The sequence below is a fragment of the Coregonus clupeaformis genome, chromosome 18 (genome assembly GCF_020615455.1).
Source record: "Coregonus clupeaformis isolate EN_2021a chromosome 18, ASM2061545v1, whole genome shotgun sequence".
NCBI lineage: Eukaryota > Metazoa > Chordata > Actinopteri > Salmoniformes > Salmonidae > Coregonus > Coregonus clupeaformis.
In genome coordinates, this window is record NC_059209.1 from 39618079 (window position 1) to 39645085 (window position 27007).

General features: G+C 44.0%; 1 protein-coding gene across 2 annotated transcripts in view; it reads right to left on the minus strand.

Annotated features, from left to right (window-relative positions):
• Positions 1-25356, minus strand: part of LOC121558076 (collagen alpha-1(XXVII) chain B) — a 93844-nt gene extending 68488 nt beyond the window's left edge. Inside the window, exons 1-4 of one of the 2 annotated variants that reach the window (XM_041871560.2) lie at positions 24555-25356; positions 21889-21959; positions 13428-14836; positions 9676-9729 (exon numbers count right to left, since the gene is read on the minus strand). In XM_041871560.2, coding sequence (XP_041727494.1) covers positions 9676-9729; positions 13428-14836; positions 21889-21959; positions 24555-24607 — 1587 coding nt within the window. In that variant the 5' untranslated portion in view covers positions 24608-25356. The remainder of the gene's footprint in view (positions 1-9675; positions 9730-13427; positions 14837-21888; positions 21960-24554) is intronic. The other variant, XM_041871561.2, reaches the window with a different exon arrangement.
• Positions 25357-27007: the final 1651 nt, after the last annotated feature.

Here is a 27007-nt window from a genome sequence, read left to right on the forward strand (position 1 = left end):
GAAACAGGAAAGGGCCTTACCCAAACTGTTGCCAGAAAGATGGAAGCACAGAATGGTCTAGAATGTCATCGTATGCTGTAGCGTTAAGATGTCCCTTTACTGGAACTAAGGGGCCCGAACCATGAAAAACAGCCCCAGACCATTATTCCTCCTCCACCAAACTTTACAGTTGGCACTATGCATTCGGGCAGGTAGCGTTCTCCTGGCATCTGCCAAACCTAGATTAGTCTGTCACTCCTGAGAACGCGTTACGACTGCTCCAGAGTCCAATGGCGGCAAGCTTTACACCACTCCAGCCAATGCTTGGCATTGCGCATGGTGATCTTAGGCTTGCTCATTCATAGAAACCCATTTCATGAAGCTCCCAACGAACAGTTCTTATACTGCGTTGCTTCCAGAGGCAGTTTGGAACTCGGTAGTGAGTGTTGCAACTGAGCACTCGGCGATCCCGTTCTATGAGCTTGTGTGGCCTACCACTTCGCGGCTGAGCCGTTGTTGCTTCTAGACGTTTCCACTTCACAATAACAGCACTTACAGTTGACCGGGGCAGCTCTAGCAGGGCAGAAATTTGGTGAACTGACTTGTTGGAAAGGTGGCATCCTATGACGGTGCCACATTGAAAGTAACTGAGCTCTTCAGTAAGGCCATTCTACTGCCAATGTTTGTGTATGGAGATTGCATGGCGGTGTGCTCGATTTTATACACCTGTCAGCAGCGGGTGTGGCTGAAATAGCCGAATCCACTAATTTGAAGGGGTGTCCACATACTTTTGTATATATACAGTGAGGGAAAAAAGTATTTGATCCCCTGCTGATTTTGTACGTTTGCCCACTGACAAAGACATGATCAGTCTATCATTTTAATGGTAGGTTTATTTGAACAGTGAGGGACAGAATAACAACAAAAAAATCCTGAAAAACACATGTCAAAAATGTTATAAATTGATTTGCATTTTAATGCGGGAAATAAGTATTTGACCCCTCTGCAAAACATGACTTAGTACTTGGTGGCAAAACCCTTGTTGGCAATCACAGAGGTCAGACGTTTCTTGTAGTTGGCCACCAGGTTTGCACACATATCAGGAGGGATTTTGTCCCACTCCTCTTTGCAGATCTTCTCCAAGTCATTAAGGTTTCGAGGATGACGTTTGGCAACTCGAACCTTCAGCTCCCTCCTCAGATTTTCTATAGGATTAAGGTCTGGAGACTGGCTAGGCCACTCCAGGACCTTAATGTGCTTCTTCTTGAGCCACTCCTTTGTTTCCTTGGCCGTGTCTTTTGGGTCATTGTCATGCTGGAATACCCATCCACGACCCATTTTCAATGCCCTGGCTGAGAGAAGGAGGTTCTCACTCAAGATTTGACGGTATATGGCCCCGTCCATCGTCCCTTTGATGCGGTGAAGTTATCCTGTCCCCTTAGCAAAAAAACACCCCCAAAGCATAATGTTTCCACCTCCATGTTTGACGGTGGGGATGGTGTTCTTGGGGTCATATGCAGCATTCCTCCTCCTCCAAACACGGCGAGTTGAGTTGATGCCAAAGAGCATCTGACCACAACACTTTCACCCAATTCTCTTCTGAATCATTCAGATGTTCATTGGCAAACTTCAGACGGCCATGTATATGTGCTTTCTTGAGCAGGGGGACCTTGCGGGCGCTGCAGGATTTCAGTCCTTCACGGCGTAGTGTGTTACCAATTGTTTTCTTGGTGACTATGGTCCCAGCTGCCTTGAGATCATTGACAAGATCCTCCCGTGTAGTTCTGGGCGGATTCCTCACCGTTCTCATGATCATTGCAACTCCACGAGGTGAGAACTTGCATGGAGCCCCAGGCCGAGGGATATTGACAGTTCTTTTGTGTTTCTTCCATTTGCGAATAATCGCACCAACTGTTGTCACCTTCTCACCAAGCTGCTTGGCGATGGTCTTGTAGCCCATTCCAGCCTTGTGTAGGTCTACAATCTTGTCCCTGACATCCTTGGAGAGCTCTTTGGTCTTGGCTATGGTGGAGAGTTTGGAATCTGATTGATTGATTGCTTCTGTGGACAGGTGTCTTTTATACAGGTAACAAGCTGAGATTAGGAGAACTCCCTTTAAGAGTGTGCTCATAATCTCAGCTCGTTACCTGTATAAAAGACACATGGGAGCCAGAAATCTTTCTGATTGAGAGGGGGTCAAATACTTAATTCCCTCATTAAAATGCAAATCAATTTATAACATTTTTGACATGCGTTTTTCTGGATTTTTTTGTTGTTATTCTGTCTCTCACTATTCAAATAAACCTACCATTAAAATTATAGACTGATCACTTCTTTGTCAGTGGGCAAATGTACAAAATCAGCAGGGGATCAAATACTTTTTTCCCTACCTGTAGTGTATTTGGAAATACACTTGGAAAGTATTTGACAGTATTTTCATTTACATTTACATTTTTACATTTTAGTCATTTAGCAGACGCTCTTATCCAGAGCGACTTACAGTTAGTGAGTGCATACATTATTTTGTTTTGAGTATTTTTTTTTTTTTTTCATACCCCCCCTTGGGAATCGAACCCACAACCCTGGCGTTGCAAACACCATGCTCTACCAACTGAGCTACATCCCTGCCGGCCATTCCCTGCCCTACCCTGGATGACGCTGGGCCAATTGTGCGCCGCCCCATGGGTCTCCCGGTCGCGGCCGGCTACGACAGAGCCTGGATTTCAAATACTATTTTCAAACACCTGGGTTAAATTCATGGGAATGTATTTGAGTCAGTGTATTTGAGTATTTTAAATACAATTTGGAAGGCTATTTGGTTTTTACAAATAAGCATTCAAATACTCAAATAAAAATACTTGTTTTGGGCTGTGTACTTGAAAATACTCAAATTGACAAAAAAAATACCAGATACTCAAATACATATGTACCGTATTTGAACCCAGGTCTGATAAACAATACCCAAAACAGTGAATGGAAATGCCAGTGCAGTGCTGAACGGCTGTAATCGACCTGCATCAGCCTTCTGTCAGAACCAGTGACCCTGGCACATTCAACCAAGAACATTCATCTTGATTTCCTCATCAGTGCCACTACCACGCTTCACTACAGTCAGTTTCACTTTCCACTTTCTACAGTCTTTTCTTCATGACACAGTGACTGCAATGATTCCATTGGCAATCGTGCTAATGCCCTTTCCTCGCTCCACACAATACGTACTTTAGCTACACCATTAGCAAAAAAAGGTGCCATCTAGAACCTAAAATGTTTTTTTTCGGCTGTCCCCATAAGCAGTGGCGGCTCCTGAAAAAATTCTCAGGGGGGGCAATTTTTCTGATGATTTAGGTGACCTACACACATTTAAAAAAAGATATGTCCAGCAACAACATGAAGACAGGGGCAGCATATAAGTCAATACCAGAAGCATTTATTGACTGATCTCAAAAGTGTTGGCTTACCAGGGTTGGTGGAGCCCTCAGTTTCATCTTTGCCTCGCAAAGCTAACTCAAACACTCCGCAAAACTTCACACACTGGATTAGCCGGCTGAGGATGTGGCGGTTCTTGCTAATGTCGTAGTAAATATATTTGTTATAGTGAATATGGAATATGATATGTTGAGTAAAATGTTGTGCTAAGATCTATTTAGGTCAGGAGCTGGTTATAAGTTCTGTTCCTATCCAATAACAATGGACAAAAGGGTCCTATCTTGTCAGCCTTGTCAGCAGGTGGCCAAGGACAACACCCACGCCATAGGCCTCTCAGTTCTTCCAACTCACGAGTTCTTGCTCTGAGGACACACACACACACACACACAAACACACACACACACACATCATCACTGTTAAACACACACACACACACACACACACACACATCATCACTGTTAAACACACACACACACACACACACACACACACACACACACACACACACAAAAATCCCCTCTCTTAGGCTGAACATTTGAAGACAGAGAACCCGACTCAGAGCCAATGCAACAGTGACAGTAGCCTGGAGGGGACCTCGCCCAACTCATCAGGACCAATCAGAAGATCAGAACTACTAGATTCAACCTACTTCATTTATTGCATAAAATGTCTGCACACAATGTTTCGGGGCTCTCTTCAGTAATAATAATAATAATAATAATAATATGCCATTTAGCAGACGCTTTTATCCAAAGCGACTTACAGTCATGCGTGCATACATTTTTGTGTATGGGTGGTCCCGGGGATCGAACCCACTACCTTGGCGTTACAAGCGCCGTGCTCTACCAGCTGAGCTACAGAAAGTGGATACTCATGGATGCGCATCGCAATTGTAAAATGTCAACACAATTGGAGACACCACGTCATTTTTGGAGACATGTTATTGACAGTAAACTATTGTAGATGCGACTGCTAACTAAATAAAACATTTTAGCTGGCTAGCTAATCATCTTAGCTAAATGTGGGGCAAACAATTCAGTTATTTACCGTTAATTTGAGGGATTGGGGTGAAAGAAATCGAGTTACATAGTGATACTTTACGATATACTGTATTGACAATATCGCAATATTTTAGCGCTAGTTGGCTGTACCTGCACCAAAACACCATTATTGTTCCTTCATAGCTTGTTCTCAATCTTTTCACATTGGGAGCCAATTTGTTTTCAGCACTTTTATTTCCATGACTGATCAAAACTCGTTCTCATGGCTTTCTGATCCCTCTGCAACAGACATATGGTGCGCAATAAAATCACAGTATCGAATCGCAATACGTATAGAATCATGAGACTCGCAATGCATATATCTTATCGTGAGGTTCCTGGCAATTCCCAGCCCAAGTTCATTTGCCACAACAAATCTCTTCGCTAGCAAACGCGATGTCTTCTCCAAAACGGCAATGTGTCTCCAGCAATGTTTACTTTTTTGACGTTCTATGGCATCTCCACTTTCCAAGCATATATGACCACATGTAATATTTTGGTAAGTGATGCAAATAGTGAACTATGTAGGGCCAGGATGTAAAATATATGTAGCTGCAGCAATTTCTCTTATCTGATATGGTAAGTAATGGGGCTTAATGTATAGCTCCCTAAGAGTTTGACGAACGGGTCCGTGCACGCGATTCCAGATATCTTTACCTCTGAATAAACTGCCTTTATTATACCATATCCACCCTGTCCAAAGTCTCTACTTGGTCTCAGTTCTCCAGTAAACTTGTGATTATCAACACTAACCTCATCGTTGTGGCGGCGGACAGCTAGCCTGTATCCCTCATCCAGTTGAGTGGCAATGTTATTTTTTCGTTCAGTACCAATTTTTGGAAAATCCTCGGGTGTAGGACTTTCCGCCTTTAGTAGAAACCTGTTGAATTATTAAATTTGGTCTGGGGAGGTCCTAATTGTTTCGTTGCCAATTTATCTTGATTTGTTCGCCGACAAAAAGGAACTTCTTTCAAAGAGACAATCGAGTTGCACTGCCATTTTGACAGTAATAGTGAATTGATTGATGAGGCTACCCGCTCTTTTCTTAGTTACGTTCATGGTTATGTTACGTATGACGAAAGCGCGTAAGTGCAAGCCCTCAGACACCCATAGAGATTGTATTGAAAGCTCTGATATTTGAAAAAAATAGATTTTACATGGGAGTCTATGACAGACTTCTGGGCGATTTTCAACCTGACTGAAATCGCCCCAAAAGGGGGGGTGGCCATTTGAAGCACGACTTTAGCCTGATTGGACATTTAGTGGCAGATCAGACCAGAGTCGTCTAGATTACAACACTGATAACTACTGTTGCCGTGATATAATTGATTAGAAAAAAAATCCCTTCCTTTTCCCGTTTGGCAGTGCGTCGCCCATATCGCCCTATTGAACACACCGCCCCTGCCCATAAGATAACCCTTTGAAGAAGCCTTTTTGGTTCAAGTTAGAACCCTTTTGGTTCCAGGTATAACTTTTTTGAGTTCCATGTAGAACCCTTTCTATAGAGGGTTCTACCTGGAACCAAAAAGGGTTCTCCTTAGGGACAGCCAAATAACTCTTTTGGAACCCTTTTTTTCTAAGAGTATACTGCACTGCAATCTACTGAACTGCACACTACAGCACCTTCACACCTTCCCTTCTGCCTACGCTGCACTGAGGGTCAGTTCCCCACCACACAAAGGCTCCTTTGATGGCGGCTCAGGCACCAGGCACCAGGCACCAGGCCTCCCTGCAGGGCTGGGTGATATCCTCCTCAGTTAGGCAGGGCTTTCTTTGAGTGCTAGCCGGCTAGCCGCCCGCAGGCTTGATGACTGAGCTGAGGAAGGCTGGTGTGAGGCTCTCACGTGTCTGAAGAGGAAGAGGTGAAGGAAGAGGTGAGGTGAGACAGGCTGCCCACAGGCAGACATGACACCTCTCTGTCAAGAGAAGCGGGCGGTTAGATTAGTGAGGTAGCACCGACCGTCACCAACCCTTTACTGCAGTAGCTGAGCTGTGATGATGAATAGGGGGTGGCTATACGTCTAGATGACTCACGTGCGCTCACTCCCCGTGTGTTGACGACGGTTGCTAGATTACACCTCACGTATCTGTGTCAAAGGTGACATGTCAAATGAGTTCAAGGGCTTCTAAAGGTTAGGTTTCACTATTGCGTCAGTCCCCTGAAAACAGGTTTTATTAAATCAGTATTCACCATCCAGAGCCACCAAGGTCATTTGTAAAGGTTCATGAAGGTCACAGAAAATAAGCTGTGTTTAGTACAATGCCATTGCACTGTTTAAACAGTTAAACATGTCTTTGTCAATATTAGAAGAATCAAAGTGTCCCCCCATGTGTTTGCGTTTGCTGAGCCATGACCCAGAGAGCAGAGCTATCCATATCCAGCTGACTCAACCACTTCTTTTAGACATCATACAGTCTCGGGGGCGAATCCTAACTTCCATTTAAGTTACATTTTCACTTAGTCTCCCATTGACATTAATGCATGACTAAGTGACGCCTAGAACACCCCTACAGTGTCATAGCGCAAAATGGTACGCAGCATCATCTGGATATGTGTGCAACAAAAGTTCAACATTCACCTTCTGCTACCATTTATGTTAAGCCGTCTACGCATATAATTTTATGCATACGTTCGATAAATCAAACGTATGCACCACACAGAACGCACTGCAACTGCCTCTGCAACGCAATGCTGCAAGGCAAACGCAGCGTTCCATTGGAAATGAATGCACTTCTTGTGTACCAAAACGCAATGACGCAGTCGGTGTGATTGTGGCGTTAAGATTTACCCCATACAGTACAAGATACTGCACCACCAAGTCACTCAGGAATCATTCAGTCCACAGTGAATTGGAGTGAGTTGTCTTGCGTTCCGGGTCTCAGGCTCTTGATCATGAATGAACTGCTTGGAGGTAGTGTACTGGCGGGAGCTGGTAGTGAGCTCCAGTCTGGCTCTTAAATGCCTTTAATAAGATGGGGACAAAGCTTTCTTTCTTCAGTTAAAGAGATTGGGTTGCCACAGCCTACCCCTATGAGGCCCCAGCCTCCAGCCCCCATCCTCCAGACCCCAGCCTCTAGCCTCCAGACCCCAGACCCCAGCCCCCATCCTCCAGCCCACACCCCCCACTTCCAGCCTCCAACCCCTAGCCGCCGCCCTCCAGCCTCCAGCCCCCAGCCTCCAGCACCCAGCCTCCAGCCCCCAGCCTCCATCCACCAACCTCCAGCCTCCAGCACCCAGCCTCCATCCCCCATCCTCCAGCACCCAGCCTCCAGCCCCCAGCCTCCATCCCCCAGCCTCCAGCACCCAGCCTCCATCCCCCAGCCTCCAGCACCCAGCCTCCAGCCTCCACAGCCTCATGGACTACGGTAGGTAGCTGATACGCACACACTTATGCAGGCAGACACACATGCGCACATACCTACGCAAACACACACACACATACACGTACAGTCACACACACTACCTAGAGATCTCTGTCTGCACAGGATTGCTGAACAGACGGTAAAGTGTCCATTTGTCTGTTTCTTACTCACTTCCTGCGCTCACTCCTTCACACATGTATTATCTTGACATTAATTAGGAACATATCTGATTTTGTAAAACTACTGCTGAAAATCCCTGAAAACCTGAATAATGGAAGAGAGGATTCCATTATCATCGTGGGAAAGAAACAATATCTTCTGATGCGCTAATCTAAAAGATCAACTCCTGATCCACTGATAAATCCTTAGATATCTCAGTGGGGGGGATTTAGGCTTGCTTCCTACTGAGTAAAGTCTAATAAACATCCATTTAATATGACATGGATTAGATAGGTCCTATGTTCAAAGGTTGTTCCAGCTGCCCTTCAGACCAAACCGTGGCCCTAAGATAGGTCACAGGGAGTTTAAACACAACAACAACAACAACAACAACAACAACATTAACATTCAGAGAAACATAACATGTCTTTGTTTTGTTCTGTTATTCACAACATGAGCATATTCTAACTCCTATAAAGTGCTGCTCATTTTACTAAGGCCAGAAACACAGACTGAGTATGGAGCCCCAAGTGGAGAAGTCTAGCAATAGGGAAATATTTAATTTAGAGCACTAACACACTGGAAGCATTCATACAAGTAGAAGTAGCCTAACATAGAGGCTAAGTGAAATTATACAACAGGTGGTTCTAATCCTGAATGCTGATTGGTTAAAATCGCATTCCAGCCGGTGTCTATTCCTCAAGCACTAGTGATATATAAATACCCAATAGTATGCTACTTAATTGAACTAATCCAGAGAGTTGTTTCTAAGTTTTACATAACGTACTCATTCTTTAACACCTGAATTGCTCCTGTATATACCCCATAAAATGAGGACCTTGTGTCTTTCCCTTAATGACTGTAGGTTTCACTCACTACTTTGCCTTCGGCTCCACTGACTATCATAGTCTTACGGCTGTTTGCTCTCCAGCTTTAGAGGCATACCTTGGCAGCAGACAAACCCAGTGTGATCAAAGTCAAAGGAAACTGAACCTAGGGTGAATAATGCTCCATAATCCAGAGATGTTATTGAGAGCTTTATCATAATTCTCTATAAACCCCTCTGTATTAAGACACTACTAATGGTGTTATCTTAAAGGGATACTACGGGATTTTGGCAACCAGGCCCTTTATCTACATCCCCAGAGTCAGATGAACTCATGGATACCACTTTTATGTCTCTGCGTGCAGTTTGAAGGAAGTTGCTAACTAGAGCTAGCGCAAAAACATGCTAGCAGATACCATAGACTTCCAGTCATTGCACTAACGCTAATTAGCATTGGATCATGAAACTACCTCTAACTTCCTTCATACTGGACACAGAGACATAAAAACGGTATCAATGAGTTCATCTGACTCTGGGGAAGTAGATAAAGGGCCTGGTTGCCAAAATCCCCAAGTCTCCCTTTAATGTATTGGTGTTGGAATATAGACAGTACAATGGACCAGACAAGGGACAGCTGGCTCCACAGAGCTTCACTTAAAGGATGGACGATGGATATGACTCTGGATAGGAAGAACAGGAGGGATGGGAGCGTTTTTTATGAAGCTTGTCACTGGTTTTAGTGCCAGGGTTTTCAACTTTCTTCCATTTTTAGGTCTACTGAAACCCTTAAAAAAAAAAAAAAAGCTCTTTCTTTCCAGGGGCCCCCTGGTTAAAAATCACTGTTTTACTGTACTCCAAGGAACACAACCAAGAGAAACTCACCCGAGGCCCCCTCTTCCCGGGCGTCCCTGGCTTCCCAGGAGGTCCTTGAAGTCCCTAGAAGGGGAAAAATAAAAATAAAAGATGTCAATAAAGCAGGAAGTGAGTAAGAGCACTAAAAGACTGAGTACAGGAAGTGGATTGAATTGATTGAATGAATCCACGTGAGAGAACAGAATTTGAATGAGATACAGCTGCATGGAAGAGTTGGCACTTGGAAGAGTTTGAGAGTTGGAAATGTAACATACAATCCACATAGGGCATGTCATCACTAGTTAAGCTAATTGCCCTCATTACACTGGCAGTAAAACACCTATCCACCCACCCAGCACTGTTATGCTCGGCCTGATCAAGAGTCAATTTCAGGAGCTGCGTAGCGAAACAAGGCTTTGTTCTTTTCCCTGCCATTCTGCGAGCATAGCCTGTTAGCCTGTTACATTCAAGACAGCTTAGTTTCAACTTGGATCAGCGCTAGCAAACCTCCTTTGTTAGGTCTTGGGTTTAAATGTTGGCAGTGTCGTTGAGAGCGTATTGTTAAGCCAGCTACGGCTCACTCTCACTGAAACCAATATTATTCCAGTTCCAAAACCACTCCAGTGCTTGGATGTGGAAGTGTGAGTCATTGTGCTGGTAGGGCGGCCTGGACTGTGGACCGGGTCTGCGTTGGTCGGTTCCAACCACAGCCACTCTTGTTAATTACGGGCATCAGCTAGCTTTAAACCAATTACACACATGGATTAGCTCAGCTCTCAAAGGTCATTGCTAATGAGGGGTCAGCGTCTGCAAACCCAAGCAGAGAGCAGACCCTTAGTTAGGTTTGGAAATGTTAGGTTTTGATCTCATTTCTACTTTTCCACTAGCACCAGGCTCATAAAACACAAAGAAAAGAGAGGAAAGAGGAAATGAAAAACATGTTGAGATATCCGGTTTTGTTAACATACAGTAGGAACTTTATGGTGGATCCTGTATATAAAAGACTAATCAGAAGGGAAATGGCTCCAGAGAAGTCCCTGGAAATCCTGATGGTCTGTGAGTGAGAAAATTGTTTATATTTGGACACTTTAACTACCCTACTAAGACTTTAACTACAAAAAAATGTATTGTCTAGACCTTGGAGGTGAAAACACAAAAGGAAACATTTAGGGGTCAAACACTGGAGCTAAGCCTGATATTGGAAATGCACTATAGGACTACTACCAAGACTACTTTACACAGATAGAGAAACAAGTCTTTATCGAACACGTCTCCTGTAAGTACAAATTGAGGAGACCTGTTCTCAGTGTGCTGCTTATTTAACTGGAAAGCAGTCCTGAAAGAAGACTGTTTATGCTTTGGTGTGGTCCACAGTTGAAATGACACTGACAGCTTGAAGATAGAGTCCATTGTGGGCTATGCCAGGACCCATGTATAACCTCACAGATGCCAAGCTTGCACTGCAGTGGAGTTCAACCGTGTTTGAAGATTCCAATAGTCAGACCGGCTGCCACAAACCCTCCAAACGAAGCTTGCCAATAGTTCTATCTACATTCCAGTCAATTCGTAGAATTGCGCTGCTAAGAAGAACGTCCAGTCTCCAATTCTACTGACAGGAATAGAAACAAATTGTAGTTGTGGAATTTTTCGTTCTGAATGAGTGAGTTATTCTAGCTGCTGTAAACTTTGAATGATAGAGCGGTGTTACATAGCAGTGGAACTTGAAAGGCATTCTAACACATTATCATGCCAGGCAGGAGACACTGTGTCCCAATGGCATCCTATTATCTACATAGTGCACTATGTAGGAAATAGGGTGCCATTTGGGATGCAAACTAGCCCTATATCCTGGTAACGTCAGCCTTGACCAAGCATGTGACGGATCCAGCCCAGCATCAATTGTAGGCTAGCTCTCCAATAAACGTTTCACCCACCTTTAAGCAACTATGACGTACATAGCCGTATGGATTCCCTCACTGCAGAAGTACAAGCGGAAATAATTGCCAAAGCTGCTCTGTTCAGTCAAGTATGACCTAATGCTGGGACTCTCTGGGCTTCAGTTAACAATGGAAAATGTGGGTAACCATCGTCAGTACCCTAGACAAGTGAATTGCCTCACAGCAGGGCCTGCATAATATGTGCAAATGTCTTCAATATAACAAATAAAGGCCATTATATTAAAACTATAAGCTATGCCATACTTTGAGTACAAAGTATGTTCTGAAAGTTCTGACAAAAAAAGATCTGTGATCAGTATTTGATTTAGCCTTGGACAGAGTCAAGGGCAGACATTGACTTAGCAGCATAAGCAAGCGTTATCATCAAGTACATCAACATACAACATTGTGAGAAGATTGAATCTTGACACTACAAAACACATGAAAACACCTGAAATAGTCTATGACACGGGGACACATGGCCAAGGCCAAGAGTGTCAGAGAAGACCAATAACTCACATTTCATGAGATCTTTTAAGACAAGTAATGCCTCAAGCCCTGCCATCCTACCTGGGCACCATAACATTCCAAGGTTCCAATAAGAACAAACCACCTACATTCTATGAGCTATCAATGGTCTGTTAGGAGCTGGAAAGTCATACTTGTTATAGTTTTCAAAGTTGTTCAAACGTCTGACTTCATAACATTTCTCATTTGCTCTCTGGGAATCCATGTATCATTTTCATCGCTTTCACAAGACGAGAAGCCTTCACTTCAACCCAAAAACGTTGAAGTACAGGTTTTAAAATTACACCACAGGTTTGAACTAACTCAACAAAATGTACCGAGAATCTTCATCTGACAAATCACACACTCAACAAATCCATATCGCCTTAATTTAATTATGATTATCAGGTCAAGCATTCCTGGAACTTTTAATTAGGCCCCCACTTCATAAAACGTCTGGTTGGTTCCAAAACGGTTAAATGTTCCAAGACATTTTATCCACCATGACCTCTGATCCTGCTCTAAAGGTCTCCATTTTTCCTCCTGGGAGGAATCTCTCGCCCCGGCGTCAGCCCCTCAGCTCAGACACACAGACCACTGGCTGGCAGGGCCCTTCTGTTGGCCTGGCTATTTCTACCTATCCCGCTAAAAAGGAAATCTCACATTAACAAGCAAGCAAGCACCGGTAGCTAGCACTGGCCCGCCAGTCTTTCATACTGGATAGGGGGAGGCACTAGCGAGCAGGCCATAGAGAAGGTCACGTTTTAGTGAGCTCCTACTAAAATACAAGATAGAATCAAAAAACTGAAAGTGAAAGATTGAGCCTCTGCAATGTGTTATGTAAACTGAACAGATGCACAACTGAAAGGCAGTTTACAAGTAAAAGTGACACTTCTAAGCCTTGTAATTCCCAATAAAAGCCTGCAAAGACACTTATCTCAGTCAGTGCCTTTCTGGCTTTATAGGACCACACAGCCAGTGCTCAGAGGGGCACTTCGATGTCTGTAACCCATGGAAGGGCTTCATGTCAGGGGCTTATAAGTTGGCTGAACCTACCCCCAACCCCCAACCACCGCTTCATCAACAGAGCGACTTAGCATCAGGCTCCCTGCTTGTTTAACACCATGGGCGGAGGAGGGATTAGAACAGTACAGAACAGCTCCCAGAGCTCAGTGTGAAATATGGCTATCAGGAGTTCAAAGAGATCAGGCTGCTGCTGCCACACATGCCAGGCATGTTAGGAGTCCCTTCTGTACATTCAAATACACACTTACTGTATGTGTGTGTATGCATGACCACATACACACACACGCCTCTATTTGAAAAACATATTCTTACCGCGGGTCCTGGTTCTCCCTTTAGTCCAGGTGGTCCCGGCCCAGCCAGCAATGAGAACTGGGTCGGTTCCAGGTCCCAGGTTTGGAAGCCATCTGTGGCAGGCGGAGTGACAGGGATAAACGAGGTGTGTTTGACAGCCTCCACGCTGGTCATTCTGGGCTCAGGTTTCTGTGCAGCCAGAGCGGTCAGCTGCTTCCTCTGTACGGAGAAGACAGAGGTGTTTGCATTTGAAGAAGTAGTAGTAGAAGAAGAAGAGAGTCGTTTGGATGCTGCCGTGGTTTGGTGGTCTGGCTTCTTCTTTGGTGGCCTGGTGGTGGTGGAAAGAAGTGGTGCAGCAGCCAAACTGCTCCCTGTGGGTTTCTGGGTTTTAACACCTGGTTCCACCGCCGTGCTCTTTTTATCTAAACTGTCGCCACGGGACGTTGGTTTTGGGGATGTTTGTGTTTCGCTGGTCCTGAGGGGTACAGTAACAGTTTGGGTCGTGGCCACTAAGGGGCGCTTTAATCCCGTCCTGGCTATTGTTGGGGCGACAGTCACAGGACGAGACAGGGACATAGTTCCAGGCTTTGGTGTCACAAAACTCTCACGCACAGAGAGGGTCGGCGCCTCTGTGGGGCGGTTAGTCGGGACAACAAGCTTAGTCCTGGTTCTGTCCCCAATCAAGGCCAGATTAGGGCTGGGGGCCTTCCTGGGTATTTCAGTCAGCATTAGCGGGGTGAGGAGGGCGACAGTAAGGTTTGGGTCTGAGGGGACCAGAGGTAGCAGGGATGGGAGATTCACGGGCCTGTAGTTGTCGGCCTCCCTGCACTGTTTCTTAATGTACTTACAATAGTTATGAGCTGCCTTGGCAGAGGGGTAAATATCAAACTGGCAAACGGCGCCCTCGAACTGCACCGAGTTCTGGGCCATCTTACCCAAGAGGAAAGAGCCCTCGGGATCCAAGGCCTCCTCTTTTTTAGAATGCAGATCTGCATGTACACTAGTCTTCCCACAAGAAGTATATAACGAGACCCTCTGGCCTCGGATGTCCAGGGCCAGGTTATGCCACTGGCCATTGTGAACGTCATAGTCAAAACTGACCAAGTCCCTCTGGCCCACGTAGACCAGCACCTTCCCCAGGATGAACTGGACCCCCAGCTGCAGTCTCCTTCTCCTGGACAGGACGGTGAAGAGGAAGGCGCTGTTGATGCGGTGGGAGCGTAGGCTGAGGATCAGAGAGAGGTTGGTGGTGGGGTAGGAGGCAGGGGGTAGGACGGACGACAGGGGGGCCTGGACCCGGGCCCGCTGGGTGAGGATGACCCCAGACTTAAAGGGGATGACCCCCTGGGGTGCGAAGCGGGCCCCTGCGGACGATGCACCTCCTCCGGTCCTTGTCCCTGTGAGCCCCAGCTGCTGTAGAACGTCCACATCTACAGAGGTCCAGAAGAAACACACCATTAGGCAGATCACATGACCATATCTCATACAGAAGATGTGAAAGACATGTTCAGAAAAATGGAAACTCAACTGGTAAAAAACCAAGTGTTTTAGAGACAGACTCAACATCAGGCTGTCTATAGACAGCTTCCAGATGATGTCAGATTACAGGTTGTATTTGGAGGTGTGATGTGACAGCAAAGTGACATGGTATTTATGTTGATGTTTGCCTTTTTCTGTCTGTTCTCACTACAGATTGAGTTATAGTGATGTGGACTTGACAGAGGAGATCTTGTTATACTCTAGGATATGTTCCAGGCATTCAGCCATCTTTCCAGGAATTATCTCAGACAGAGAGTCTCTTCTGAGTTACTGAATTTACATAATGTGTTTGGTTTAATTCAGTAGTGGCATTTAGACGTTGTTAAAGTCAAACATTGGCAATATGTTCCATCAATCATGATATCGAGATGAGGCAGTGAAACTGCGATTCATGGCGAACGATTGATTTTCTGATATCAGACATCACTCATTCACTAAAATAGGTGTGGAATATATTTCTCATACAGACTGAAGTCTCAGGGACAGTGTTCCTGGTACTCAAGTATCAAAATCAGTTCATCCAAGGTCTTACCAGCAACAACTGTTTATGCATACATGTGGGATATGTTTATAATGTGATTTCAGGCTTCGTGCCTGAAACTAAAAGAGCAGGGGTCACAAGAGTTGATCACAGACATTTCAGCATCGCATTAGTGGAAACCAAGAATCTTCTCAGGGAAGTCCTGGTTGTAGCTAGATATGTTTAAGTCGCGTTTGGGACAATTTTAGCATTTTAGCTAACCCTAACCCTTTTCCTAACCTGCCACGTTAATTATCCTAACCTGCTGCGTAAGTTCTCTTAACTTGCTACGAAAAGTCACTTCTGCTAGTCAAAACCGACATATCTACCCTGAGAACAGTCTTGGTTTCCACTATTGCGATATAGCACTGACATTGCCCTTTGTTGGCCCTTGCCTTTTCAACTTTTAACGTGGCAGTGGAATGAGTAGAGGTGAGTCGAGGCTCAGGTTAAAAACACAATGCAAAATCAAATTAACTGATTTGATTTCTTCATTAGACCTGAATTGAATTTATTTAATATAACCAAATAAATGAAAAACTGCAAGCCCAAGCCATATCTGAACCTGCTCTGAGTCCAAACTGGCTAAAATGTGAGACTGAATGGACTAAATGGAAATCCTGTGGCAAAAACCGTGTGTAAAGAGATCGCCAGCGATCTCCACTGGGGCTGTGCATCAACGTCCAACTCCACCAATGGCCCACAGATTATGTAGCTATTATGTCAGTCTTGGTTAGAAAGACCTCTTGAAACAGAAGCTCAACGGCTCCCTGGAGAGGACAGTGATGGCGGTTTAACAATGAAGGATATCTGCAGATCTACAGTGCAGACAGATAACCTCCCTTTCCTTTGTCTGGAAAGGAACGATGTGTTCTGCTGAGTACGGTGTAAAGATGACTGGAACTGACTGAGACAGGAGGCCAGGATTAAGGGGTTATAGTATTGTGGAAACTTTACAGTAGCCTGGATGTTCCAGGTTTTAATTACAATCTCATGGGAAGGAATAGAGGTTATAAATCATTGTTGTAACCATACGCCGGTTAAACATATAGTGCTTTGTGCTTAGTGTTAGTGACTGCATAAATGTTGTAAGATGCTCAAATTTCAAATTAGTACTTATTTCAGACATTGAATTGAACTCAAATTCAATTTCTAGCTACAACCCTGACTCCCAAACCAGGACAAGAAGTGCTCTACATTCTACATATGTGAAACTGTCATCTGCCACGCTGGGAAGAAAGACATTCTTTGAAAGCAGCTTTACTTACAGGAGATCAAATGGTCCAGAAAGAAAATCTAATAAATCAGATGAGTTGTTGTAGCAAAACCTTCAACACTTGTTACAGCATTGTTACAACATTACACTTGGTTTTAAATAGCTGATAGGAGATCAACCAGATACAGTCCAGTCCAGTCCAGTCTCTATTGCTTGCCTATAGTAACTTGTGTATTGCTTTATACAAATCATCATCCTTCTTCTCTGTGTCAAACTCTATGTCTATGTGGAGTAATGTAGCTGAAGTATGGTACTGTAGTAAGCCATCTGGGTACCACCAGGTACAGTGCTGGTACCATGCTGTATACTCAAAAAAATGATGGGTTAAAAAAAAAAAAATGTGGGTAAATATTGGACAGAACACACGTTGGGTTATTTTCACCCAGCCAGTTGGGTCACAAACAACACATAGATTTCTTTAAAATGAGCCAGGTTGGGTTGTTGATTCTGGGTTATTGAGTTATGATCCACCAGGTCAGATGAGAAGACTGGAGGTGTGGCTTAGTAGGGGCGTGACTTTCAGATAGTTGTTTTTGGCAACCCATGAGAGTAGATGTCATTCTGGTTCATATGAAGGAATGTGCCTACCTCATTTAGAGGACACAGTAAACAATTGGGAGTTGGGGCAAATTTAATCGTAAAACGTTTCCTTGGTGTTAAATTCAGTCTTTGAACAAACTTAAAATGTATAGGTTGATGGTTTCAATTACGGGATGCCAAAGTTATATTTTTCCATATTCTGTTCCAGTTAAAAGGTTGAAATATGAGCTTTCCAAAAGTTTTTAAAAATATATTATGGAGATCAGTCCTTTTGGGAGCCCAGATAATTTATTTATAAATCCCATCATTGGATGGTTCAGTAGTTAGGTTTCCCAAGGGACTTCATAGGCCAGTATAACTGACCTAAGTTATAAATATAGAAGAAGAAAAAAGAGTTGCCTGGTAATGTGTATGTGTTTTTCAAATCTTGGAAGGGTCTCAAACCATTACTGTCCATGATATTGACATGGGTACGGATTCCACATTTGTAACATTGGGGGGGGATGCAAAAGGCTGTCCCCCAGATCACAAGGCGTTATTGTGAAATATTGGAGTATGGGCATGCCATTTTGATTCCCAGTTACACTGTTTAAAAATGTTGCTCCAAATAGAGATTGTGTGAGCAATAATAGGACCAAAGCGTAGTTTACATTGTTTAAGTGATATACAGTTGAAGTCGGAAGTTTACATACACCTTAGCCAAATACATTTAAACTCAGTTTTTCACAATTCCTGACATTTAATCCTAGTAAAAATTACCTGTCTTAGGTCAGTTAGGATCACCACTTTATTTTAAGAATGTGAAATGTCAGAATAATAGTAGAGAGAATGATTTATTTCAGCTTTTATTTCTTTAATCACATTCCCAGTGGGTCAGAAGTTTACATGCACTCAATTCGTATTTGGTAGCATTGCCTTTAAATTGTTTAATTTGGGTCAAACGTTTCGGGTAGCCACAAGCTTCCCAAAATAAGTTGGGTGAATTCTGGCCCATTCCTCCTGACAGAGCTGGTGTAACTGAGTCAGGTTTGTAGGCCTGCTTGCTCGCACACACTTTTTCAGTTCTGCCCACAAATGTTCTATAGGATGGAGGTCAGGGCTTTGTGATGGCCACTCCAATACCTTGACTTTGTTGTCCTTAAGCCATTTTGCCACAACTTTGGAAGTATGCTTGGGGTCATTGTCCATTTGGAAGAACCATTTGCGACCAAGCTTTAACTTCCTGACTGATGTCTTGAGATGTTGCTTCAATATATCCACATACCTTTCCTTCCTCATGATGCCATTTATTTGTGAAGTGCACCAGTCCCTCCTGCAGCAAAGCACCCCCACAGCATGATGCTGCCACCCCCGTGCTTCACGGTTGGGATGGTTCTTTGGCTTGCAAGCATCCCCCTTTTTCCTCCAAACATAACGATGGTCATTATGGCCAAACAGTTCTATTTTTGTTTCATCAGACCAGAGGACATTTCGCCTAAAAGTACAATCTTTGTCCCCATGTGCAGTTACAAACCGTAGTCTGGCTTTTTTATGGCGGTTTTGGAGCAGTGGCTTCTTCCTTGCTGAGTGGCCTTTCAAGAAATGTCGATATAGGACTCGTTTTACTGTGGATATAGATACTTTTGTACCTGTTTCCTCCAGCATCTTCACAAGGTCCTTTGCTGTTGTTCTGGGATTGATTTGCACTTTTCGCACCAAAGTACGTTCATCTCTAGGAGACAGAACGCGCCTCCTTCCTGAGCGGTATGACGGCTGCGTGGTCCCATGGTGTTTATACTTGTGTACTATTGTTTGTACAGACGAATGTGGTACCTTCAGGCATTTGGAAATTGCTCCCAAGGATGAACCAGACTTGTGGAGGCCTACAATTATTTTTCTGAGGTCTTGGCTGATTTCTTTTGATTTTCCCATGATGTCGAGCAAAGAGGCACTGAGTTTGAAGGTAGGCCTTGAAATACATCCACAGGTACACCTCCAATTGACTCAAATGATGTCAATTAGCCTATCAGAAGCATGACATCATTTTCTGGAATTTTCCAAGCTGTTTAAAGGCACAGTCAACTTAGTGTATGTAAACTTCTGACCCACTGGCATTGTGATACAGTGAATTATAAGTGAAATAATCTGTCTGTAAACAATTGTTGGAAAAATGACTTGTGTCATGCACAAAGTAGATGTCCTAACCGACTTGCCAAAACTATAGTTTGGTTGAAAAACAAGTTTTAATGATTCCATCCTAAGTGTATGTAAACTTCTGACTTCAACTGTATCAGTGAAGAGCACCTCTTCCAGGGCAATAGGGGGTGCCATATTTGTCTATATACTCAGCAAGGGAGCAGAAGAATCATGTCTAAACACTGGGTTGTTTTTAACCCAGCATTTTTTAGAGTGTAGTAAGCCATCTGGGTACCACCAGGGACAGTGGTTGTACCATGCTGTAGTAAGCCATCTGGGCACCACCAGGGACAGTGGTTGCACCATACTGTTTGAGGCCCACAAAGGCTGAATCAGCAGCAAAAGATAACCCTTTGAAGAACTATTTTTGGTTCCAGGTAGAACCCTTTTGGTTCCAGGTAGAACCCTTTTCAGTTCCATGTAGAACCCTTTCCACAGAGGGTTCTACATGAAACTCAAAAGTATTCTATCTGGAACCAAAAAGGGTACAGAAGAACCCTTTTGGAACCCTGTTTAGGACCACGTTCAGCAGGCAAACATTGTGGAACATTGTAGATAGAAATACCATGAATATCGATAACATTATTCCACATTCTGCATAATACAATTATCTGAACATTCCACAATGTTGTGTCCTACTGAACAAACCCCAGGTTGAAGTATGGTGGCTGAAATGGTTCATCCTGTCTTTGTGATCCACATGAAGAATACAGTACAAGGCTCAGATGTACATGAGCAGATTCCTCCAGAACTGATGGAAAACAAATGTGGGCAACAGTCAACTAAACACTTAGAGAGTTAAATTATATATAGTGCTACAATAGAGAGGAAGAAATACAAAACAGTACAGACACTCTCTCTGCTGCTATGATTCTCAAAGGCTGTTGGGACATCAGTCATGTTATGGGGGAAGGAGAGGGGTTTGCAGGCAGAATATTATCAAAAGTGGTGCACTATGTAGGGAATAGGGTGCCATGTGTGATGCCGATATGTGCAGGCAAGTGGTAGGCAGGGAGGGCACGATCACTGGACAGACCCCCTACACATGGAAAGAACTGAAGCTGAACTTGAAGACAAAAACAAAAAACGTCCTTCATCAGCAGAATGTCCCATGATAGTATAGTTTAAAATGATCTGGTTTTAATTTTGAAAGAGCAGTAAGTGCACTAAGAAGATACATGATGAAATATAATAACATAATAGCTGGTTTGCTAGAGGAAGTGGCACAGTGAAAACCCTATTACAGGTTAAAGTACATCCAGATCTCCACAGACATCCTCTTTTAGAAAATCTTGGCAGAGTTGCACAGTAAATGCAGCCGTCTCATCAGAGACAGTGGAGGGGGATGTGCAGTATTGTTTGATAGAATCCCACATTCTGAGGGATATCAGAAGATTCCCAATAATCCCAGTAGAAGCTGCATCTCCCACCATAGAAATAGAACAGAGATAGATTTATCTCCATCACGTCTTCACTTCCACATCAGATGATAACAAAGTTATCTGGCTATCTCTCTCTGAACCTCTAGAATAGACAGACAGGCAGGCAGGCAGGCAGGCAGGCAGGCAGGCAGGCAGGCAGGCAGGCAGGCAGGCAGGCAGGCAGGCAGGCAGGCAGGCAGGCAGGCAGGCGAGGCAGGCAGGCAGGCAGGCGGCAGCGGGGGGCAGGCAGGCAGGCGGGCAGGCAGGCAGGCAGGCAGGCAGGCAGGCAGGCAGGCAGGCAGGCAGGCAGGCAGGCAGGCAGGCAGGCAGGCAGGCAGGCAGGCAGGCAGACAGACAGACAGACAGACAGACAGACAGACAGACAGACAGACAGACAGACAGACAGACAGACAGACAGACAGACAGACAGACGACAGACAGACAGACAGACAGACGAGACAGACAGACAGACAGACAGACAGACAGACAGACAGACAGACAGACAGACAGACAGACAGACAGACAGACAGACAGACAGACAGACAGACAGACAGACAGACAGACAGACAGACAGACAGACAGACAGACAGACAGATAGATAGATAGATAGATAGATAGATAGATAGATAGATAGATAGATAGATAGATAGATAGATAGATAGATAGATAGATAGATAGATAGATAGATAGATAGATAGATAGATAGATAGATAGATAGATAGATAGATAGATAGATAGATAGATAGGTGTTTGGATGGGTTGAATTGGTTTTAGCCAGGTTATGATCTATTTTACAATCCACCTTTCACCCCTGTATATTCAATCATACACTTTAGGCTGTAGGCCTCAACTTGACTCTTTCCAAGTGTGTGTGTGTGTGTGTGTGTGTGTGTGTGTGTGTGTGTGTCTACTTAGCAGTACCCATTTGGTCTACAGGGGTAATGCAATAAGAGATGATGGCATTTGTATATACATGAATTCTTACTACAGAATGAGATAATGAAACCTCACCTTCAGGGTGTGCTTGTGCTAGTCCGAGAAAACAGGTACTATAGAAAATAGTCCAGAGTATCAGAGCTCTCCTGTGGGGTAGAGAAAGAACATGGTCACACACACACACCTGCACACACACAAACACACAAACACACACACACATAACTGGGGTTGTAGAAGGTCATTTCTACACTCATTTCATTTTTAGTTTATAAGTATTAAACAATTTATAACATCCTAGCTCCTGAGTGGTCAGATCTTATGCATAGTAACCCATTGTGGCAGCAGCATCAGCAGCAGTACTGCTTTCACCCAAATCCCATCTAGATGTTCTAGTCACTGATGCACCAGATAATCTGGCCCTTAGGGGAGCTAGGTGGGTACTGCTCCTGAGTAGGCCATCCAAACACTTGCATTACCATCACCAATGGTTCTTAGAAATCAAGGAGGCAATGAGAGGGGGAAAATTTGGAAAAGTCCTTCATTTACAAGGGCAGGGGGAGACAAACATCTGGAAACATCAACACTTAGGAACTCAACACAGGAAACCAATGCAGTAAATCATCAGTCAGCACTTACCGGTCAGATCGTGACTTCACATACATAAACGGGCTTATGTTATCCTGTGAGTTTGTTTTGTAGTAGTTACCATGACTACATTTAACTGAAGATATTGAAAGTAGATGAGGCCAAAGAATGAGTCTCAATGATGTACTGGGAATATCTCTGAGTAGTTTTCAGCCTGGATGTCAGCTTGGATAAGTGTTTTTACACATGTAAAGTGTAAAAATGTTATGCATGTATTTGGTTTCACCAGCAATGCAGTACTCACGAGGCACCAGCAATAAGTATTTGAGCTGGATGAGAGTGCCTTACAGTAAGTACGTGGTTACAGCACAGCAGCTTGTCCACAATCTGTTAAACTCATTGACTTCTGGGGGGTTTCCTCTTACAGAATAAGGCCTCGCAATGACCTGCAGGCCTGAAAACTCCAGCCAGGCAGCCAGGGAGGGAGGGAGACACTGGCTGAATCCCAAACCACTCTTCCCCTCACCCCTCCATTTGCATGTTCATGCGCGCCTCCGCCATATGCACAAGTGTCCCAAAGCTGAGGGAGTGAAAATGATTGAGGGTGTAGAGGCTCATTAGACCCTCCAATAACCACTTCGGCCGAGCTAGCAACGCTGCCGGCTTCAGAGCGAAGTGTAATCCCATAAGGCACCACATTCTTTTTTAGTTTGCGCAATTTCATATGCCACGTGCATTTGTTTATGTCGGCTTTCGAGATTTGACACGTGTAAAATACCTACCAAATTAAATGTTGAACTGTTACTGAGGTTTATATCTTGTAAAACGACAAGGGGGATTTGTTAATTTGAATTTCACGCTTGTTTTCTTATTTAAAAGTGGAACATGCGTTGTATCATTCAAGTCAAGAGTGTGTGCTGAAGTTGATGGGTTTATTAATCCCCTTGCCACTCTCTGGACGTCACCCTCATTCAATGTTTTCACACCACATTCAACATTTACATTTGCAGAAAACTATATAAGGCGTGGTTTTTTGAGTTGCACCCCCAGCAGGTTGCCTACAACTGGATGCATCCGGTTTTCATGGGAAATGGAAAGCGAGCCTTGTGACTCGATTTACGCATTCGGAAGTTAACAAGCTGACACTCCATCTTAACTCCTCCTCCACATTTACTGGATTGGATGAACAGTCTAGAAGAGAACCTCCCCCGACAGCTTTTTTTCTCTCATCGGGACCAGAAAGATAGAAATGCCGCTCAGGCGTTTCTTATACGCCTGCTACATTAGGTTAGTTGAGTTGAATGTTATGTAATATGATGCAACTTTTTTTTATGAATAGTGTATTCCCCCACCCACTTATCGAACTAGCCAACCAGTAGAGTGAGATGTAGGAGAGAAGAGGAGTGGAAAAGGATGGGAGGGAATAAGGGAATCTCCTACTCTCTCTAACCCCATCCCAACAAATCACTCCGACAGCATTAATTTGGCACCGCAGCAGTGCACAGCTGCATAAGCAGCAAAGAGTGAAACTTTAAGTTCACCAGAGTTTATAAAAGGGAAATGCTTCATTTTTTTTAAACAAAATGTTTTTAACTGGAACTTGTATTTTACTAATACATTGCAATGCATCTGAAATCCAAAATGTGCCATTGCTATCATTAATAACTATCTAATAATACCCTAATTATTGATAGTAAATAGCCACCAGCTCTACTGGAATCCAGAACTTTTCACAGGCTATTCAAGTTTCCGCTGACAATGTTTCTGCAAGTCCTCTGCACAGACAACAAACTCCCCCAAAATAGGCCTAGACCTTATTCCCTGGGGATCCTCTCATAGATAAGACTCGTTAAGTTGAGACAAATTACGTGTTTATGTCATAGCTGACAAATACAACATGAAAATGGTAAGGCAAAATATTAGTCTACACATTGGGATCACGTTATATGGATCATTCATTCATTGACACCGACATGATTCCCACTTTGTCTCTATTCTTGTGTGCTCTCAAGAAAATAAACATGGGTTTCTTCTGGAATGTGTGGAAACGCAATGTCCTACTGGAGCTGAACAGTTGTTCACAAGTGAGTTAAATAATCATCAGTCTACATAAGAGATGGACGGAAGAGCTATTTGTTTGGATAATGTGTACTCACCCCCCGACTCCAGCTGTTTTGAGTTTGGAGTACGGGGCATTGTCCGGCTCCATAGCGGTTACTTCATTATTTCTTGAGACTTTTTACAACGGTCCAGACGTGGCAGGAGACATACGCGAATTATTTCCATTCCAGCTGATCCTTTACAACTTTGACAGGGAACCAAAAATGCACCGGGGATAAGAGATCATTAGATCAATATAAAGTGGCTTCCTCCTTTCTCAGAGTCGTTCCGTTATCTTCCTTCAGGAGATCATTACATAGGACAAACCTCGATCTAACTTGAAAAGCTCCATCGGTGTGTTACGTTTTCGCGCGAGGCAAACAACCGACAACCGGTGGATGTCACAATCTGCGGGAGAAGTCCAATCTCTCTCCACACTCATGCAAGCACCACGGTGGAATCTATGACGACCGCAAAAATGCACCGGGGATAGGAGATCAATAGATCAATATAAAGTGGCTTCTTCCTTTCTCAGAGTCGTTCCGTTATCTTCCTTCAGGAGATCATTACATAGAACAAACCTCGATCTAACTTTAAAATCTCTATCGGTGTGTTACGTTTTCGCGCGAGGCAAACAACGAACCGATAACCGTCACAATCTGAGGGAGAAGTCCAATCTCTCTCCACACTCATACAAGCACCACCGTGGAATCTATGACGAACGCCTTGTCGCCTGCGCCGAAGTTTCTAATATGCAAGATATCGTGGACTGAGTGAGGGAATTCTTTGCTCGGTACTCGGAGAAACACACCTCCCTCTGTCGCCCTCAGCTGACATAGAAGGAGGAAACAAACGGAGCACACATGTATAGTGTAAAGAAGACGAAGACGTTTCATTGGAAGGTGTGTCTTGGTTGCTTGGAAAGCAAAACCTTCTCAAATTTCAACTTGCATGGTCATAGTAAGTAGTAATAATAATAATATATGGGTCTTATGTAGTGGTAGAAGATCATGCATGCGCTGCACTGGATTGTAAAAATCACATGAGGTGTATTACTGTATCATCTAATATAGCCATATACCACAACTACATGCCCTAGACCTCTTCAGAGACTGTGATTAGGTATGAGTAACCTACAGCTGTCCAGTTATTTTACGGGCCAGGTGACAGGTCTAGTCTGTAGACAGATGGGTTATTTGTTTACCCTGCACACTGACACTCTCACACAAAACCGACACACATTCACATAGCCTACACTATATAGGCACACACAAACACAAACATACCAACACAACACAAACACACACATGCACAAACAAACACTTTTACACTCTTCATTTGCTGCTGCTACTCTGTTCTTTATTTTACTCTTATTATTATCTATCCTGATGCCTAGTCACTTCACTCTGCCTTCATGTACATATCTACCTAAAAAACCGTGTACCCCTGCACATTGATCTAGTACACATTGCTCTAGTACACATTGATCTAGTACCCCTGTATATAGCTCCTATATAGCTCCATTCTTGTGTATTTTATTACTATTGAGTTACAATTATTATTATTATTATTATTATTTTTTTTTTTTACTCTGCATCTTTGAGAAGGGGTCGTAAGCAAGCATTTCACGGTAAAGTCTACACCCGTTGTATTCGGCGCACGTGACAAATAATATTTGATTTGATTTGATTTACACTTGTTTTCTGTGGGGCAAGGTGGCACGTTGATATTCCACTGCTCTCCAGCACAGCATACTCAACATAGATGGACGTTTATCTGAGAAAATGTCAAAGGGACACGGTCATACGGTACAGTATGTGGGTCCATTTCCCCATAGAGACAGTGAAGTAATGACATATTTAGCTGGCATTCTCTATTGTCTTCAGATTTGTTTACTGACGTTTCAGTGTTCCGGGCCATAGCTGTCTATCCTCCCTGCCCACCTCACCTACGGTCAGTAACTGTATATCCGCTCATGCCTGTGAGCTGGAGCCAGAGTAGAGCTCTCTGCCTAGCGCTGCTGCTGCTGCGGTCGTGTGCTGTGAAATTCCTATGTCAAAGAAAGTCCTCATTGACCCGCCCTCAACAAACACGCAGTGACAGTGTCCAGCCGAGCCCCAACAGAGCGCCGATTCAGCTCCCTGCAACTGGATCCCCCCATCCCTGAGCCCTGGCTCCCGGCATACAGAGCCCCTCACAGTTCTCCCCTAGCAGGCAGGCAGGACAAGTCTGTGTCCCAAATGGCACGCTATTCCCTATATAATGCACTACCTTTGACCAGTTTTGGTCGCTATAAAGGGAATAGGGTGCCATTTGGGACGCATCCCAGCAAGGGTGCACAACACCTTGAAAGAGCACTTCCCATGTACCTGTCTGAGCTTACATGTCTGATGGTAGATTTTGTTACTTCAAACTTTTATTTCGCAGAACAATGGAGGCAATGTCCGAGAAGTGGTAACAGAGTAGGCACAACAGATTAGACAGGTTTTGAGTGTTGAGGGGTTTTGTT